A 16848-nucleotide genomic window follows, 5' to 3' on the forward strand; every position below is an offset into this window, starting at 1 on the left:
ATTCTTCCACCTGCGCTGTTTATTCTGCTCAGCCCAGCCTGAACCGTCAGCTTGGCCGGTCTCAGCGTGGCCCAGCTCGGCTTGGAATGAAGCGGTGCGTCCATAATCTCTGTGCCGGCATGTTAATTTTCAAGTCAAAGGGGCAGCTCCCTTTTCATCACGGCAGAGGCTGTGGAATATTCAGCGCGCTGCAGATGTTCATGAATAATGTCTGTGGCCAAACCCCTGGCTGAGGCTGGGGGAGGAGGGATAGTGGGATGAGGGAGAGGGGAGAGGGTGGGGAGGGTGGGAGGGAGGCCAGATGAATTACACGTAGGGGGGATCTGACAGGCGGCGTGAAGCTTTGTGATCATTCCAAAGTTCTAATAATCTCTCTCACCTTCTCCATCTCCCCAGTAATGAAAGAGAATAGGTGATTGCACCCCGGGCTATGTTCCCCGCGTAATGACTCCTCCAAAGGCACAGAGCCGCCAAGGAAAAATGAACTTTGAATGAGTGGCGAATTGGCTCTGACAGAGTGATAGACCGTGACACAGATTCTGTAGCAAAACAGACGTAGTGCTAATTGATTATCAATATTTTAAGCAAAGTGATGAAAATAAGCATTAAGAGATGAGAAAGAGGGAAGAGAGAAGGGAGTGCGCAACCCTACCTTAAAGGGGGGGGTGTCATTTGGCCAGTCTCCCTCGTTCTTTCTCTCTCTCTTGTGTCTGCTTCTCCTGCAGTCAGGCTGTCTCCCTCATTACCCCCTCTACTACCTCTTTTAATGCATTCCTTCTTTTGGTTTTCCTTAATCATAACTTATGAGCTGATATTTCAGCATTAATTGTCAAATATGTTCCTGGATTTGTTCTCACATTGCAGTGCTGCATTCTTCACTCTCACCTTCAGATTTGTCTCTGATGGTTTGCTGCTATCAGTCATCTTGTGCCTCAGAGTGCATAATTTAGGTTTACAATCACTTATTAATTTTTTTCCCGCCTGTAAGAAAGAAAAGAAATTACTGTATCCAACTACATTGAGGGCAATGTCAGACTGTGCCTCGACAGAATTTGTGACATGAAATCAAATAATTAGTCTTGCGAAGGAGTACCACATGCACACGAACACACACTCATAATTCATGAAGTCCAAACCAAAGAGTGGACTGGGAGTAGCCCAGACCACCAAGTTTGTATGTCTTTTCTGTAGTGTGTGTTTGTTCCTGTAATGTGGTCAGTTGTGCTAGGGCCCATTGATGCTGGCAGGGTCCCGCCTCTCCTGCCTTTTTTCTAAGTGGCCGCCCTTTTGAACCTCCTTGTGTCAGCACTGCGATTAGCGGCTTGAGTTTACCTTTCATGTGCGGGGGTCCTCATAGATTTAGTCCCATCTACCCCCTTTGTAACCACCACCGCCACAACTGCACACACATGAGACACACTCAGTGGTGTGCCATTACAATGGCATCCAACAGGCTTTCAGCATGGGAACCAGAGCCTATTCTCCACCATTCAACAGCATGCTGAAGTGCATTCACACAGGAATAAATGAACAGATATAAACACACAGACACACACACACACACACACACACACTAGACAAGTGTATTTTGGCCCCAGCATTGCAGTACACAAACTACTCATAGTCATTGCTTTTGCAAATGAATTGTTTCTGCTTATTGTGTCGCTGTTCTGGACTTGTGGCATCAAAAAAGAAAATTATCCGATGTATTCAACAATAGTTGCATTACTGCTGTAATAATAAATGAATGCTATTATTTTTGTTTTATTTTATTAAATAAGGACCTTTTTAATAAGCATTTCTATACTGTCTACAAGACAAAAAATATAGTGTTGTAAGGTTAAGCCTGTATAATTTACATGCATTCTACCTGAGCTTAAAATAATGGATCCAAATTTATTTGTAAATGGAGGTACTTATTAAAATGTGAACACACTCTGAACTGTGTAAATATTTTTTTAAAAAGCAATTGAAGAGATCACAAATATAAATATTGCAGTGGCTGGAGGTACTGCCAGTACTGGCACGCAGCAACTCAAGAAAACCACGTTGGAGTGACAGTTGCCAAATGGGCACAGCAAAAAGTGGGACTGTGAGCCACTCTTATGTGTATTGTTGGGTGAAATCCTGCAGTAAAGCGTAAACCTGTTCCCGTGCAATAGACACACAAAGAGGATCCGGTGGAACGCCTCGATGGAGAAGTAAAAATCGTTAACTGTGCTCATTTCATTTTTGAATCAGCGCTCTAAGACCAGAAACACCTGAGTGTGAAGCAACAGAGTGGAGCAACAGCTGGCAGAGAGATTCCACATTTGGTTGCAGTGTTTTATTGTAGCAAAGACCATATGACACATGCCTTATGTTCTGTTGTTGTAACATGTCTTAGATATTAGGTCTTGGGTCTTTTGGGTTTCCTCTTTGATCAAAAATGTTATTTCCTTCTTTACAAAACAATGGAACTTCTTTTTTTTTTAAATATCAAGAACATAAGAAATAATGAATGACTTCAGGATTGATCAGTTTATTGCAAACACACCGGCAGCTGGCACTGGTTTGTGTGCTTTTCCCATAATTTGGACATTTCCAACAAGTGAGAACCACAAGTGACAGCTACTTGCTGACACAACTAAGTTGCTGCCAGTCTGAGCTCATGGCTACAGATTATTTAGTGATGGAAACTTCCTTTACTGTCTTTCCATTTCCTAAAAGCGTATTACATTTTGTTTGTTTTTTAGAATCATGCTTGTGGTATAGCATTTCAAGTCAAGTGCATAAACCTTTTTAAAGGTTCAAAAATAGAAAAGATGCAGGAAAGCATTGAAAGTGGAAAAAGTTAGGGAGAGATCGCAGAGGAGAAAGAGAGCACACAAAGAAGATAAAAGAAAAACTAGAGAGCTGTAAAGAGGAGACAGTGACATCTGTAGATGTGAATTTGAGGGTGAGATGTCATTCAGAGGCCCCGAGATGCTTAATATTTCACCGTGTGATCCCTGCATTATGGATTGGTCTGATTGCCCTCTCAAGACCTCTGTATGCACTTACCCACTCATCTTAGTGAAGTTCTTAATTACAAAACTTTTGTATTTATCTAAAAGACACGCCCACTCTCCTATGAAGCAAATAAAAACTGTAATTTTAAAATATGAGGCACACGTATTAATGGGATATTTCAATATGCACTGGAAGCACTTAAAGTATTTGCAATGTACATATGATATTTCCATAGTGAGGTTTCAAGGCTGAACTTTGTTTGACCTTGTTACTAGCTTATAGAGCCTTTCTTGTTAGCTTTTTTCCCCCCCTTAGGCCTGTATGTGTATATGAGGCACTTCTGTGTGTGTCTTATGCGAGTGCTTGTCAATCCATGTGTTTTCCTTAAGGTGTGTTTATGTGTGCGTGTGTGTGAACAGCCCATGGCAACGTATGGTCCTTAGAGGAACATCCCTTTCTGATCTCATTGACCGCTGCGGGCCCTCTGTTCATCCCAAGGTTTTCAGCAATTCTCCATTCTGGTCCAGGGTCCAGGGCCTGAATCTCCGAGCACATGGGTGTAGGTGCAGAATCGTGATATGTATTTTCACCCTTGAGTCTAAAGGGCAAGGTGGGGTGCTGAGTCCAAGCCACCCACATGTATCAGGAAGACCCTGCCACTCACCTTATTCCCTTGCCTGGCCCTAATGAAACCGGGGCTCAACGGCAGATATCCTGTGAAAGGTTTTGCCCAAAGGAAATAAGACCCAGACCCCACTGTGTAGTCTAGGGTCAGGCACAGAGGGGAGCATAGTATTTGTATTGATCAACCTTATTATTCAGTTTCACTTCTACCTTATTTTAAATGTGCAATTAATTTGATAAGTGATTGAGCTGTTCCATCTCAGTCACATTGGTGAGTTTAATTGGACACTAGGTTCCTGGTAAACCAAGAAGTTCCTAGCCATTTAGTGTACTTAAGTAAAATGCTGTTTCCCCCCCAAAAAAAACAAATGTATTGATTTATTTCTTATTTAAAACTACTATTTAAAAGACAACTTACACTTAAAAAAAAAAAAAAAAAGTGGGCAACTGTGTGGGCAAATAGTTAAACAATTTAAGAGTAAAGCTACTTTCGGCTGCTCTCTTATCTCAAGGGTTTGCTGCATGTTAGATTTGATGGACCTTTATGCCGGATGCCATTCTTGACACAACCCCAAAGGAGATTTGTGTCCCCGACTGGAACCCAAGTAGTTAAATGTGTTAACTACTACACCATGGAGGCACTAGTTCTACAATTTAAGAATAGCATTTCTTAAAGTAAAATTTCAAAGAATTTGGAGATTTTGTCATCTACAGTACATAATATCAAAGAAAGATTCTGAGAATCTGGAGAAATCTTTGTATGTCAGGGACAAGGTGATTGGTTGTGATCTTCAGGCTGTGTGGCAGCATTTAATTAAAAAGAGACAGAATTCTGTAGAGGAAATTATGGTGTTTTATGAAAAACACCATCATTCAACACAGTTTCCCACTGCAACAAATTACAACTCTACTATACCAAAAAGAATATTATAAAAAATCACTGCATGAATCACTGCAACCTGGAGACTAAAGTGGAAAGGAACCACCACACAATTAAAATGGTGGCATCCATGATAGTATGGGGGTACAATAGTGCACATTTTATGAGTAACTTGTACATTTGTGTGAAGGCACCATTAATGCTGGACAATAAATACAGCATCTGGAGCAACGTATGGTGCCATCATGACAACCTCTTATTTTAGCAAGACATTGCTCTCACACTGAACTGTAAATAAATGAGTATGTATAAAATAGACAAATAACACTTAGAATATTATTATATTTATTTTTTTTAAATTCCAGTTGTCTCTGGATCTGTTGGAGTTAAAGCCCAACTTATGTATCGGCCGGCCGATATTATCTGCCTAAATTACTTATTTACTGATCTATCAGTATTGTCAAGTAATTTTCATTTATCATCCAATAAATTAAAAAAAAAAAAAAAAAACTAAAGAAGAAATGGGAGAAACACCCTACAACCATATTATGTGTTGTCATTGCATAGCTTGTCCACGAGAGGGCAGTGTGCAACTGGAAAGCCACAAACAACAACACGCTGATCCGAGCAAAGTCGGACAGTGCGTAAATCTGTAATCCACAACTTGTGACAATAAAACAGGTTTATTTTTAAACTACAGCGGCATTATATTATTAAGGACTCATAAATAAGTACACATTATAAATAAAAGTACATGTCTAGAATGCCTGAAAGAAAAGAATATCGTCTGATATACGCTGTCTCTCACCCTCTGTGAGCTGTGACTGGCTCCTATCCACCACCACCCCCCACCCCCTGTGACTCTGAAAAGGACAAACATGTTAAAATGAATGGATGGATATCAGACTTTTAAATCATCAAATATCGGTATCAGTCTTAAAAATCCTATATCAGTCTGTGTTAGATGCCTTCTAAACAAAAGAAAGCGAATATCAGGGTTCGTGCATGCCCGGTTTAAGAATGTTAATTTCGTGGTGACTTTGGGTACTGCTGTTTTTAACTCTTTCCCCCTTGGACGCCTACTGGGAGTAACCCTTATTTCTATTCTCTGAACTGAGCGATTTCTGTCATATTTCAGGCCTGCTCCCAGAACAAAATGACTGGGTGTGAATCAGAAGTTAGTAAGGGTGATCTCTGCCTATATGGCTTACTCAGGCTACCCTTGGAAAAATCTGGAACCTATTCTAATGTTCGTCAAACCACATCTTTATTGATCTATGCTGAGATGCCAAAACTTATCATTAAGGGTACAGGGGAGATCGTCAAATGACGTGTTCATGAGGAAATGAATTAAAACACAAACATTTGTCCTGTTTTGACCAGGAAAAGGTTCAAACTCCAAAGAGCTACTACATCTTCACATAAGACTATTTTTTTTCCAATTCTACCTTAAAAATGACTCAATTTGATTAATCAGTGATGAAAATCTTTAAATCTTTGTTTTTAATCAATCATTTCAGTTCTAAGATAAATCCTTTTCTGTGATTTTATTCAAATGGGCAAAAGGTTGCAGTGTGAAAGGATCAAAGTTTTAGCCTTGGCACTTTCTATCTGGGGAAATAGGCTGTAAAAAGGATGATGTTGGCCTTTGTGCATTGCAATCTACAGGATATATCAGTTTTCATAAGCTTTTGTTCTCAGTATGCAAAGATATAAACTCAATCCAGAGTTTTTCCTTTAGCTAAAGCTCTTCTTAATTCTTTTCCTCTTTGAATTTGACAGATGCAGTCTCAGCATGATCACTGAAATGAAAATACAAACATGGAGCCCAGGTGTCTGGAGTTAAGAGGCTGTTTTTAAAAAAATGAAAGAACAAATGTTGGAAAAAAAAGAGGAGGAGGAGGAGAGGTTTGGGTGTTGGGTCTGACACTGTGAAAAGTAGGGAAAGTCTAAATTCTTCACATACTGAGATGAATCCAAATAGTCCTTATGACTTCATAGTGTAGAGATCAGCATGTCAATCTGTCACAACAACATGGCAGCATTACAAAACTGGCATCTTGCATCTGGCTCCGTCATTTAGACAGTAATTCTTCACTGAAGCATCCATTACACCACAGGAACAGAAGACCTAATTGATGCACCCCCCCAGCATATACAATATAGCGGCGAAACAAAAAAGGCTTTTCAGACGATTGCAGATGAATAATTCATTGATTTTTGTAAGATATCTTTCTCTAATTGTTTAGTGTGTAAATATTTCATGTGTGTCATTAATTCAGATTGACGACAGAAGCGAACGGAAGCTTGTGATAAAGATCATTCAAGTTCGGGTCTCTTGACTTCTGCCTGAAAGATTTGTTCTTGAATGATTTTTGCTCATCGAGTGATCGTGGCTGGAGTTGAGCCACGCTCATTCATAAACTGGACGTTTGTGAAATGATTACAGTTTCCTTTATGTTCTTTTGATTTGAAGACTTTCTTAAGCTCCAGATACCATAAATTACCTGCTGTTGTAATATAGGCTTATGCTCCTTGTATAATTTTATGCATTCTGGTGCTAAATATTTAAGTACTACTTCATGTAGTATCTTTTCATCTCTGTCCATCCAATCATATATCAGATTACATTTTGAGGTCTAAGTGAGCTGGTTTTCATAGACCCACAGGCACCTGCATGTCACCTTCCTCATAAAATCCAGGGCTGGATAGAGCATTCTGCTTGTCGTGTCTGTGTACTATGCCACCTAGTGGTTGCTTGGGATATTGCTTCTTCCCAAGATTCACCTCCAAACCTGCTGTGCTTTATCTGCATAGATGTCTTATGGATCAGTTATTTGCAGCCAAAGGGCCCACACACACACACGCACATGCACACACACACACACACACACACACACACACACACGCACGTCATGTGTTACAAGCTTCCCCTTAGTATTTCCTGAGTTCATATTTTTTAACAGAAAAAAAAGTTTAGCTCTCTGTCTTACCTATTCTTAAAATGTCAGCCCAGTAAGGCTTTGGTAATAAGCTGAAACAGCATTGAGCCATCCAGAAATTGTCCTTTTTTTTTTTTTGTGGCATTTGAATCTTTCCTCCAAAGCCTCCGAAATATTTCTTAACAGCATCAAATGGTGTTCTGACTTGGGAAAAAGCCACATAAGCTACACAGCTATTTAGGTTAACCAAACTATTAACAAATTTAATGAAAAGATGACCCTAACATGCTTTATTACATTTCATTCCAAAACAAAAGTGACTCTAGCACTAGTATACATTATATTTGTAAATGTAACAGTATATTGTTCTGCACTGATTAGCACGTCAGCAAGTTTCTGTCCGTCTTATCATCTGTCTGTCAGTCTCTCGTCTTCCGGCCTGTTGGCATGCTGCACGTCTCTCTACCAGCCCCATTGTTTTCTTATGTTTTTTATTCTCGACTTTCTGCCTGTCAGTGCCATTATCCGTCAGTGTGTCAACATATCTGTCTGCCTGTCCTCCAGCCTGTCTGTCTCTTATTTATTTATTTATTTATTGTCTTAGCTGTCTCTCTGGTATTCTGTGTTGGTTGGAGGCCCAGCTGCCGAGCTTCACTGTAAAGTGCTCGGCTGATTGGAAGGGACATTTTTCCAATGGCGCTGCGCTGCCTCTAATATTCTGTTTGTCGTTGGGTGTGAGGCTGATTTATCACGCCTCCTCTCCTGCTGACATTCAGATTCACTTTGATTGGCGGCTGGACAGAATGACACCCACAACACTACCAACACTGGTAACACCGCAGCAGCTTTTGTGTGCACGTCCACGAACGCACACAGTCAAATGCGATCCTCTGCATACTCACAGCCAGGTACACAGTGAATATGAATATGCCTATTCCACCAACACATTCCCACTTACACTTGAAGACATGCACTTGCATTCATAAACTCACTCATAAACTTGCACAAATACAGTCTGAACAGAGTTCTGAACTCTGTCTTCTGCGTGCTAGTTTGTAAATGTTGTATTGAGTTTACTGAACAATGTGGGCATGACTGCTGCTCTTTAGTTGTTCCTTCACCCCACGAACTCTATAATATGATAGCCTTTCTCACTTCTAATGCTCACTTACTGTACGCGGCCTAAGGCCCAAGCTAGCACACTCTTGCGTTGAATAACCGCCACCTCCACCCTCTCCACTCCCCATCCCTCCTTAATAACTCTATAACTCACCTCAGCCTTAGATTTAATTGCTTATCTGTGTGTAAACGTATTAACCCTCTGCTGTATCTGTTTTGCTGCCGTCCCGGGGGCCCGACAAGCCTCTCTGACTGCCGTGCCTTACATCCAATGAATAGTCCTTCTCTGAGCGGTAATAGGGAATCAGCATCGTAGCAGCAAGCATTGGCGGCGTGTAAGAGATAAATCAGATTGGGGGTCTTGCTTTGCCAGTTTATTGAATCTAAATTGCGTGCGCGCTTGGCCCCCGCCGGCCCTACACGGCCCATCCATCTCCCGGCTGATAATGGAGCGGGCCCGATTCCACCTGGTGGGAGCATTATTACATTTCCCCTCTAACGAGACCCAGCTAATCCTGCCAAGGGAAGAGAACAGAAGAGGGGAGAAACGAAGAGAATAGGAGAGGAGAAGAGAGATGAGTGAAGGAAAATGTTGGGGGAGGAAGAGGGGAAAAAAAGAGAAAAAGTAGGGAGAAGAAAAGGGAGAGATGAGGTTTATAAAAAAAAAAAAAAAAAGATCCATCCTAGCATCCTGCATTTACCTCCCACTCTCCTGCCTTCTCTCTTTCACACTTTCTTCCTTTCTGTTGCTGCGCATAAAACATCTTCCAGCGCCATCAGAGCTACATAGCCCCTGGGCCCCTGAGCTGCAATTACACTCATAATCACAATGCAATTTCACTGACACTCTCCGCCCCTTCCCGCTGCCTTCCCTCCTCTTTCCCTCCACCCCTGCAGCCAAGACTGAACGAAGTCTAAATGAAGTGAAAGGCCTCTCCTCTCCCAACAGCCGGCCGTTTATTACCTGCTTTAATAAAAGTCCATCACAGAATTATCCGACAATGAACTGGAGACGCTAAGTTGCCTGAGAAATACACTTCCAACAAGCGACGTCTGCACACGGATATGGCTATATGCATTGTTGCTGTTAATTCATTTTACATGCGTTTTGCACCTGTAATGTTAACAGGCTTTTCATGATAGTGCAGCAAAGTATGTTGCTTTAATGTATTTTCTGTAGTTAATCTTTTTTTAAAGCAGAGCTCCTTATTGATATAATTAAATCATATCCCTGGCTCAGCGCTCAGGCCTACTTTCATTGTTTTGAGGGGGCAGGAGCCCCGTGAGGCAGTGCACTGATGAGAGATGGATAAACAGTTTGATTTGCTGCTATCGCCCCCAGGCGCAGTGTACTGGAGAGATGAGCAAGAGAAGGAAGAGAAAGCATTAAAAACGAGGAGGGGTGGGATAGGGCAAAACAGAAGGAGAGAAGCGAGCGAGAGGATAAGAGAACCTGTTGGGGGAGGGATGAAGGGATAGAGGTGGAGGATAAACATGCAAAGAAAAAGAGGCGACAAATCACTCCTGTTGTTTGTGTGCACACAGGCGAAGCTTTGCCTCTTATTTTTGCTTGTTTGTCTGTTTCCCGTGCTGTTTTAGTTCTTCCTTTATCCTACATGGCCCCCGTATATCTGCCGATCTCCCTCTCCCTTTTTTCCCTCCTCTTTCTCCTCGTCTCCCTTCCACTCCATCACACCACCAATACCGCTTCGTCTCCTACCTGCCTCTCGGTAGCCCCGAGCAAAGAGTGAACTGAAGAACACAGAGGAGTTCATTCACACACAACCCCCCCCCCCCCCCCTCCCCACACACACACACACACAGTTACATGCACATCTGTGCACACAGACAAGAAAACTCATGAAGGATGCTGCAGATCATGTTTTTTTGTTTGTTCTTTTTTTTCCCTTTTTTCATTTGGTGCATTCATACAGACACAAACTTACTAAATTATGACTGTGTTTGTTAAGAGAAATAGATTGGCTGCTGTTGATTTGGTTAGGCTTGCTCCCATGTGCATACACATACATGCACCCGCCATAGCTGAGGGAGGTAGAGGAGGGTTCAGTCATCCATGTAGAGTCATTGTTAGTAAAGATGCGGAACCTCCAGACTTAACCAGCCGTAACAGCAGTGTGACGGGTTCTTTGTCTACGCCAATTACTGAACAAAAAAACACCAGCACAGTCACAGAGAGACTAGCGCAACCCATGGCCTACTGCGTCCAAACACACACACACACACACACACACACACACCTATGTATTGTATTTTTAAGTAACATATTTACTTGCAGTGCAAACTAACACAGTCAAGCACAAAATGAGGCTCGTGCGCTAAGCACACATGCATATGCAGACACCTCGAGCAGTGCAATAAACCACATTTGGACACCCACAGCTGTGCCCTGACACAAACATGCTGTAAGCGCTCACAAACACTTACACCCACTCTTATATTGTATTAACTTCCCCAAAACAGTGCAGTGCTCTCTCATTCTCTTCCTCCCCCTTCTCTCTCGTCAGCTCACTTTCTTCTTCTGTTTCTCTCGCTTTTTTTTTTTTTTTTTCTCAAAGTTTAAACTCATTAAGTGTAATGATATTGGAGACTCAATTTTACATAGCTCACTCATCAACCAAGTGAGATAGCAATAAAGGCGAATGGCTCCACTGAGGCCCTAACACTGCAAAATAAATGATGCGCCGCAACGGAAATGTAATTAATTTAGAGGCAGTATTGATAGTCCTGCCATACACGGCATTATATTCTTTAATGTGGCTTAACATCTTGATTATTCAGGGGGAAAAGGTGGAGGAAAAGAGAGCCGAGACAACACGATTCATGATGAGACATGCTTAAAATGCCCTGACGAGTGTTTACTCCCGCTCCCTCACTTTCTCTTAAGCTTTTCATTATGCCAAGACGATAAACACCTCTCAGGAAGAAATGCTGACTTTTACAGCGGCATGAAGGGAAAGCAGTGAAGGGTGCTGCCTGATAGGGGGAAGAGAATAACGCATCATTCATATTTTGTGTAGTTATTCAGGGACGAATCCTGTGAAAATTCCCTTCATTCTGTCTGTGATGAGCATGCTTGTTTTCAAAACCCGTTTTATTAAAAGGGATGCTCACATTTAAATGAAAGGGTCAATTGATTTATTTTTAATTTTTTACAGAACAGAAAAAATTTCTTATACCATAATTAATTATTTAGTATAAATTATTCCTCAGTTGATCCTTAAAATGATATTTCTCTCTTTTCAGCTAAGACCGATGAAGTTCTGAAGGCCAAAGTAGCCAAGAGAGAGGAGGAGGCCCGGAAGAAACTAGAAGAAGGTGAGTGAAATGTGTGTGCTTTTGTGTTCATGTAAATGTTGGCACAAATACCAAACCAGTTGTAAATTGGCAATGCAAGTTCAAAGAAAAAAAAAAAAAAAAAAAAAAAAAAAAATCAAAAATCCAAGTATGAACCATTAACTATGGCAAGAAATTGCAAAATTAGAGATGTTGGCAAGATTGAACAGTTGAAATAATAAAATGGTTCATTCTATTCAAGTCTATTACAAGCAATCTTTGTAAATATTTTGTTCTCCATTAAGAGCCATCAATATTAATTTTGAGTGGTAAACATGAAATAAAAAAAACAAACAAAATTGTGGGCTGTAAGACATCTGTTGCTCAACTTCGGTTTTCTACGTGATTGTCTAAAATCAGCAGGATCAGGTGTAACTGGTAAAAACAAAAAGGCAAAATTGTTGCATGTGTATTCAGACATATTTTATAAAGCTTAGTGGCAAGTAAAAAGCAAACACTTGTAATACTATGAAGTGAAAGAGTAGGAAATATATTAGTCATTTTTAAAACACGTAATCCTTCCACACCCTGCAGCATCGGTGATTTTACAAAATCTTGCTCAGTATAATATGTCTACATTAACAGATTAACAACCCATCTTCTACTTTCACACTTCATCTATACTTTGCAAAACATGAACTCGAAGATGCTGATTAGTTTTTATTAGGGCAGCTGTAATTTACATAAAATTGTGGGCAGAAAGGTAGAAATACGCTTAGCAATGCAGGCAATAAATCTATTCTGAATCCCCCACTACCACCAGTAAAGGACATGCAGAGACACACACACGCACACAGATTATCTCGATACACATTCAAATTAAGTCAAGAGTAATTTGCAGTGGATGTGCTAACACTAATAAAAGTCCTTAGATAGAATAATGACCCTGGTCTCTTTCTGACCAGCACGATATAAATGAGAATATCAAATGCGCTGTTATCAACAAACTGCGTGTGTGTCTGTGTACGTGCACACGCGGGCTCATGTCGTAGTTTCATTTTTTTTTTTTATGATGTTTTTATATTGCTGGACTCTCCCACTTCTCTTTTTGTATAATTTTTTGTGTTTACGTCAAGGATGTATGGCAGTGTGACCTTTAAAGTTAGCTGACCTTTTAGCCAAATGAAAGTACAGCCATCAGAAACTAATTAGCCCTGCACTCTTGCTTTAGTCCCCCAGTACTGGGAAGAATTGATTCCCTCCTCCTCTGTATTGCACCCTGTTTTTGTCTTTTTTTTTTTTTTTGTATCTTTTTATACATTTTCATTTTCAGATTACTCTTTGTTTTTTCTGGTCTAGTGCACTGTCTCTTCCTTTCCTTTCCTTTCCTTTCCTTTCTTTTCCTTTCCTTTCCTTTCCTTTCCTTTCCTTTCCTTTCCTTTCCTTTCCTTTCCTTTCTGTCTCTCAGATTCTTTCTCTCCACTTCCATTTGTCCTCATCAACTGTTTGCACCTCCAACTCTCTTTTCTGTGCCTTTCTTACTCTGTTTTCTCTCATCTCTGTGTGGAAGCATTGCCAAAGTGGTGACTAAGTGTCTTGCTTGGGGCAACAGATCAAGGCTCCCAGTCAAATAGCTTTCTTAAGCAAAGTTCACACTGCACCATTGCCTCTTTTTAGAATCAGTTGACTCTTTCTCCCCTTTGCTCAAAGCTCCCTCTACCCTCACTCCAACTGTTCTTTCTGTGTGGAAGAAAAAAAAAAAAAAGGTGTTGTGCTTGACTGTGTAGTGGAGCAGTGCAGTACAGCATACTGAACAGGTACTGCCTGAGAGGATGATCATTTTATTCCTTTCCCACTGCACAGGGACACAAGAAGTGAGATCAGAGAATCACGACAAAGTGGCCCTGACGACTCACCCTTGTCTAGGCTCCAATCGGAGCCAGTGGCGCCGTCACAAATATTCACAAGCACGTATGCACAAGCAGACTCGGCTAGTTCCATCCTCTTCTGCCTTTCCTTCCAGCGCATTGAAAATGGAGGAGGTGGGCCACTGCTGCTGCTAAACAGCAGATCACCAGGGGTCTCCTGATTCCCTGCAGGGCCTCTCAGAGGTCAACACAACTAGAAAGTTTACACTTGAACCGCTAAGTCAACTGAAATGAGAGAACCTTTTAAACAGAATGGAGGGGAGAAGTGAAGAACACTACCACCTACACTCCTCGTTCATAAATAGATTCACATCCTAGACTGGCAATGTGTTTGAGTTAGTTTAGCCCTAATCGAAACCATCGAGATCTGATTCATGTGGATGCTATGATATGCAAGCTATTATTGTAGCGAACTGTGGCTGCATACTGTGGAGCCCTGAGAGAAGAGAGGGGTTTTTATCAGCAGGGTTTACTGACAGAGGAAGGAGAGGATCAATAACTGGCCCTGTGGTCATCAGTTAACAAAGTAGTCTCCACTTAAAAGGAGTGTTTGGCTCTCTGGTTAAGGGCAGCCAGATGATGCTAGCGGTTGAAAAAGGAAACATATGATATGAAAGGCTGTGAGAATGAGAGGGGTGGATGATTCCTTTGTTAGTTGCATGCCTTGTTTAGGCTATTAAAGCTGAGAGATGCTGTTTGTTTGCCCAGGGGGCTTTTAGCTAACGTGGTGAGTCCAGCTATAATAAGATGGACTGACTGCTCTGTGTGTGCGTGTGTGTGTGTGTGTGTGTGCTCTACTATCAGCTGGCATTTCTATAACTAGAGTCACAGTGTATAGTAGTACTATATGTTTGTCTGAACAGTAAACCAAATATGCTAGATTTCACCCATTATGACTCTTTTTCAAACTTAGTCATCAGTTCGCCCTCCTGTATACACTCTTACTGTATGTCTTTACACCTGGTGTATCTGTTACAGTGCTGTGTTCCTGTTGTAATTTTCTGTAAATATCTTTGATTTGAACCATCACTGATATCTAACCAGAACTTTAGCCAGTCATTCATTCATACCAGTGTTCACTGAACTGTAGAAGTATCAAACATATTGATTGTGACTTGCATATTCAAATGATTTACCCATCCCCCTTAAATAATCTAAAACCCAAAATAAGTAAATTGATCATGCTGCATGTCACAGAAAACTATCAGAATATCACAGGTACTCATGAAGACAAAATAATAAATGGTTACCAAAATAGAGTGATTGCTTTTTCAACCACACTATTTATTTATTTACAGTACAGTCCAAAAGGCTTGTGCCATGCTTCATTTCTTTATATTTTGCTTCCAAGGAGCCAGACATGGTTGTAATCTTTTAAAATGGTTTTGAGCAATAGTTCTCCAAGCTTTCTGAAGGTCTTTCAAAGTTTTTCTTTGGACATCGGTTGTTTTTTTCACCCGTTTTCAATCCAGTCCTTGTACCTGATGATTTTCAGAGGAATGTTTTTTTTGTTGGTTGGTTGAACCACTTAAACTGTCCTGTGAATCATTCAATCATAAAAAAGGCATCTAACTCCGAGTCTGAACTAGCAGCCTGTCACAAAAACACATTTTTTCCCATTTATGTAGTTGAATCTATGAAAAATCCCAAAGGTAACACAGTTTCACAGACTTAAAGTATTTTTATATCAACAAGGTAGTACCCAAATAGCAATTAGCCAAAAAATTTGGCATATCTCAGCATGGTGCACCATTTATCCTTAAAACGTTTGAGGAAACTGGACAAGCTGAGTACAAAAGAAGTGGCAAGGCTAAAAAAAAACTATTTATAGCAGATGAACAGTATCTCAAAGTCATGTCCTTAAGAAATTGGGAAAAAAATCCAGCAAAAACCTGAGAGATGCACTATATTGCCAAAAGTATTCGCTTATCTTCGCCTTCACACGCAGATGAACTTGAGTGACATCCCGTTCTTAATCCATAGGGTTTAATATGATGTCGGCCCACCCTTTACAGCTATAACAGCTTCAGCTCCTCTGGGAAGGCTTTCCACAAGGTTTAGGAATGTGTGTATGGGAATTTTTCACCATTCTTCCAGAAGTGCATTTGTGAGGTCAGATACTGACATTGGACGAGATGGCCTGGCTCGCAGTTTCCGCTCTAATTCACCCCAAAGGGTTTCTGTTGGGTTGAGGTCAGGACTCTGTGCAGGCCAGTCAAGTTCTGCCTCCTCTTTATGGAGCTTGCTTTGTGCACTGGTGCACAGTCATGTTCCCACAAAGTTGGGAGCATGAAATTGTCCAAAATGTCTTGGTATGCTGAAGAGTTCCTTTCACTGGAACTAAGGAGCTGAGACACACAATAACCCCCCCCCAACTTTAAACTTTACACTTGGTACAATGCATTCAGAAAAGTACCAGTCTTCTGGCTACTGCCATATCTCTACAGCTCTAGAGTCCAGTGGCAGCATGCTTTAACCCTTGTAATACTGAACCTGTCGCCGGCGACAGAACATACTTCAAAAGTGCCGCTGTTGGCAAAATTCCAGAAAAAATTACTGTAATAACCCTATGTTGGATGCAAAACACAATTTCTCAGCTTTCAGAAACAGAATTTTTACGATAGGCCAAATAGTCACGTAATTACGGTAATTCAAAATATGTTTGATCTGATGTCTCAGCGGTGATACGTTCCAGCTGTTGAACAGCTGTTCACGGCAAGTAAGGGCAGGTGACGGGTACTTCAGCGACAATCGCCCGGTGTTAGAGGGTTAAACCACTGCATCTGACGCTTTGCATTGCACTCGGTGATGTAAGGGTTGGATGCAGCTGCTCAGCCATGGAAACCCTTTCCATGAAGCTCTCTATGCACTGTTCTTGAGCTAATATGAAGGCCACATGAAGTTTGGAGTTCTGTAGCAGTTGACTCTGTAGAAAGTTGCTGACATCTGCACACTATGAGCCTCAGCATCCGCTGACCCCTGTCTGTGATTTTACATTGCCTACCACTTAGTGGCTGAGTTGCTGTCGTTCCCAGTTGCTTCCACTTTGTTATAATACCACTCACAGTGG

At 41.2% G+C, this 16848-nt stretch overlaps 1 protein-coding gene across 1 annotated transcript in view; it reads left to right on the forward strand.

Annotated features, from left to right (window-relative positions):
• rsrc1 (arginine/serine-rich coiled-coil 1) overlaps positions 1-16848 on the forward strand; it is a 124629-nt gene that overhangs the window by 86702 nt on the left and 21079 nt on the right. Inside the window, exon 7 of the mRNA XM_030743535.1 lies at positions 11821-11892. Within this exon, the coding sequence (XP_030599395.1) occupies positions 11821-11892 (72 nt within the window). The remainder of the gene's footprint in view (positions 1-11820; positions 11893-16848) is intronic.

Source organism: Archocentrus centrarchus, chromosome 13, assembly GCF_007364275.1.
Source record: "Archocentrus centrarchus isolate MPI-CPG fArcCen1 chromosome 13, fArcCen1, whole genome shotgun sequence".
NCBI lineage: Eukaryota > Metazoa > Chordata > Actinopteri > Cichliformes > Cichlidae > Archocentrus > Archocentrus centrarchus.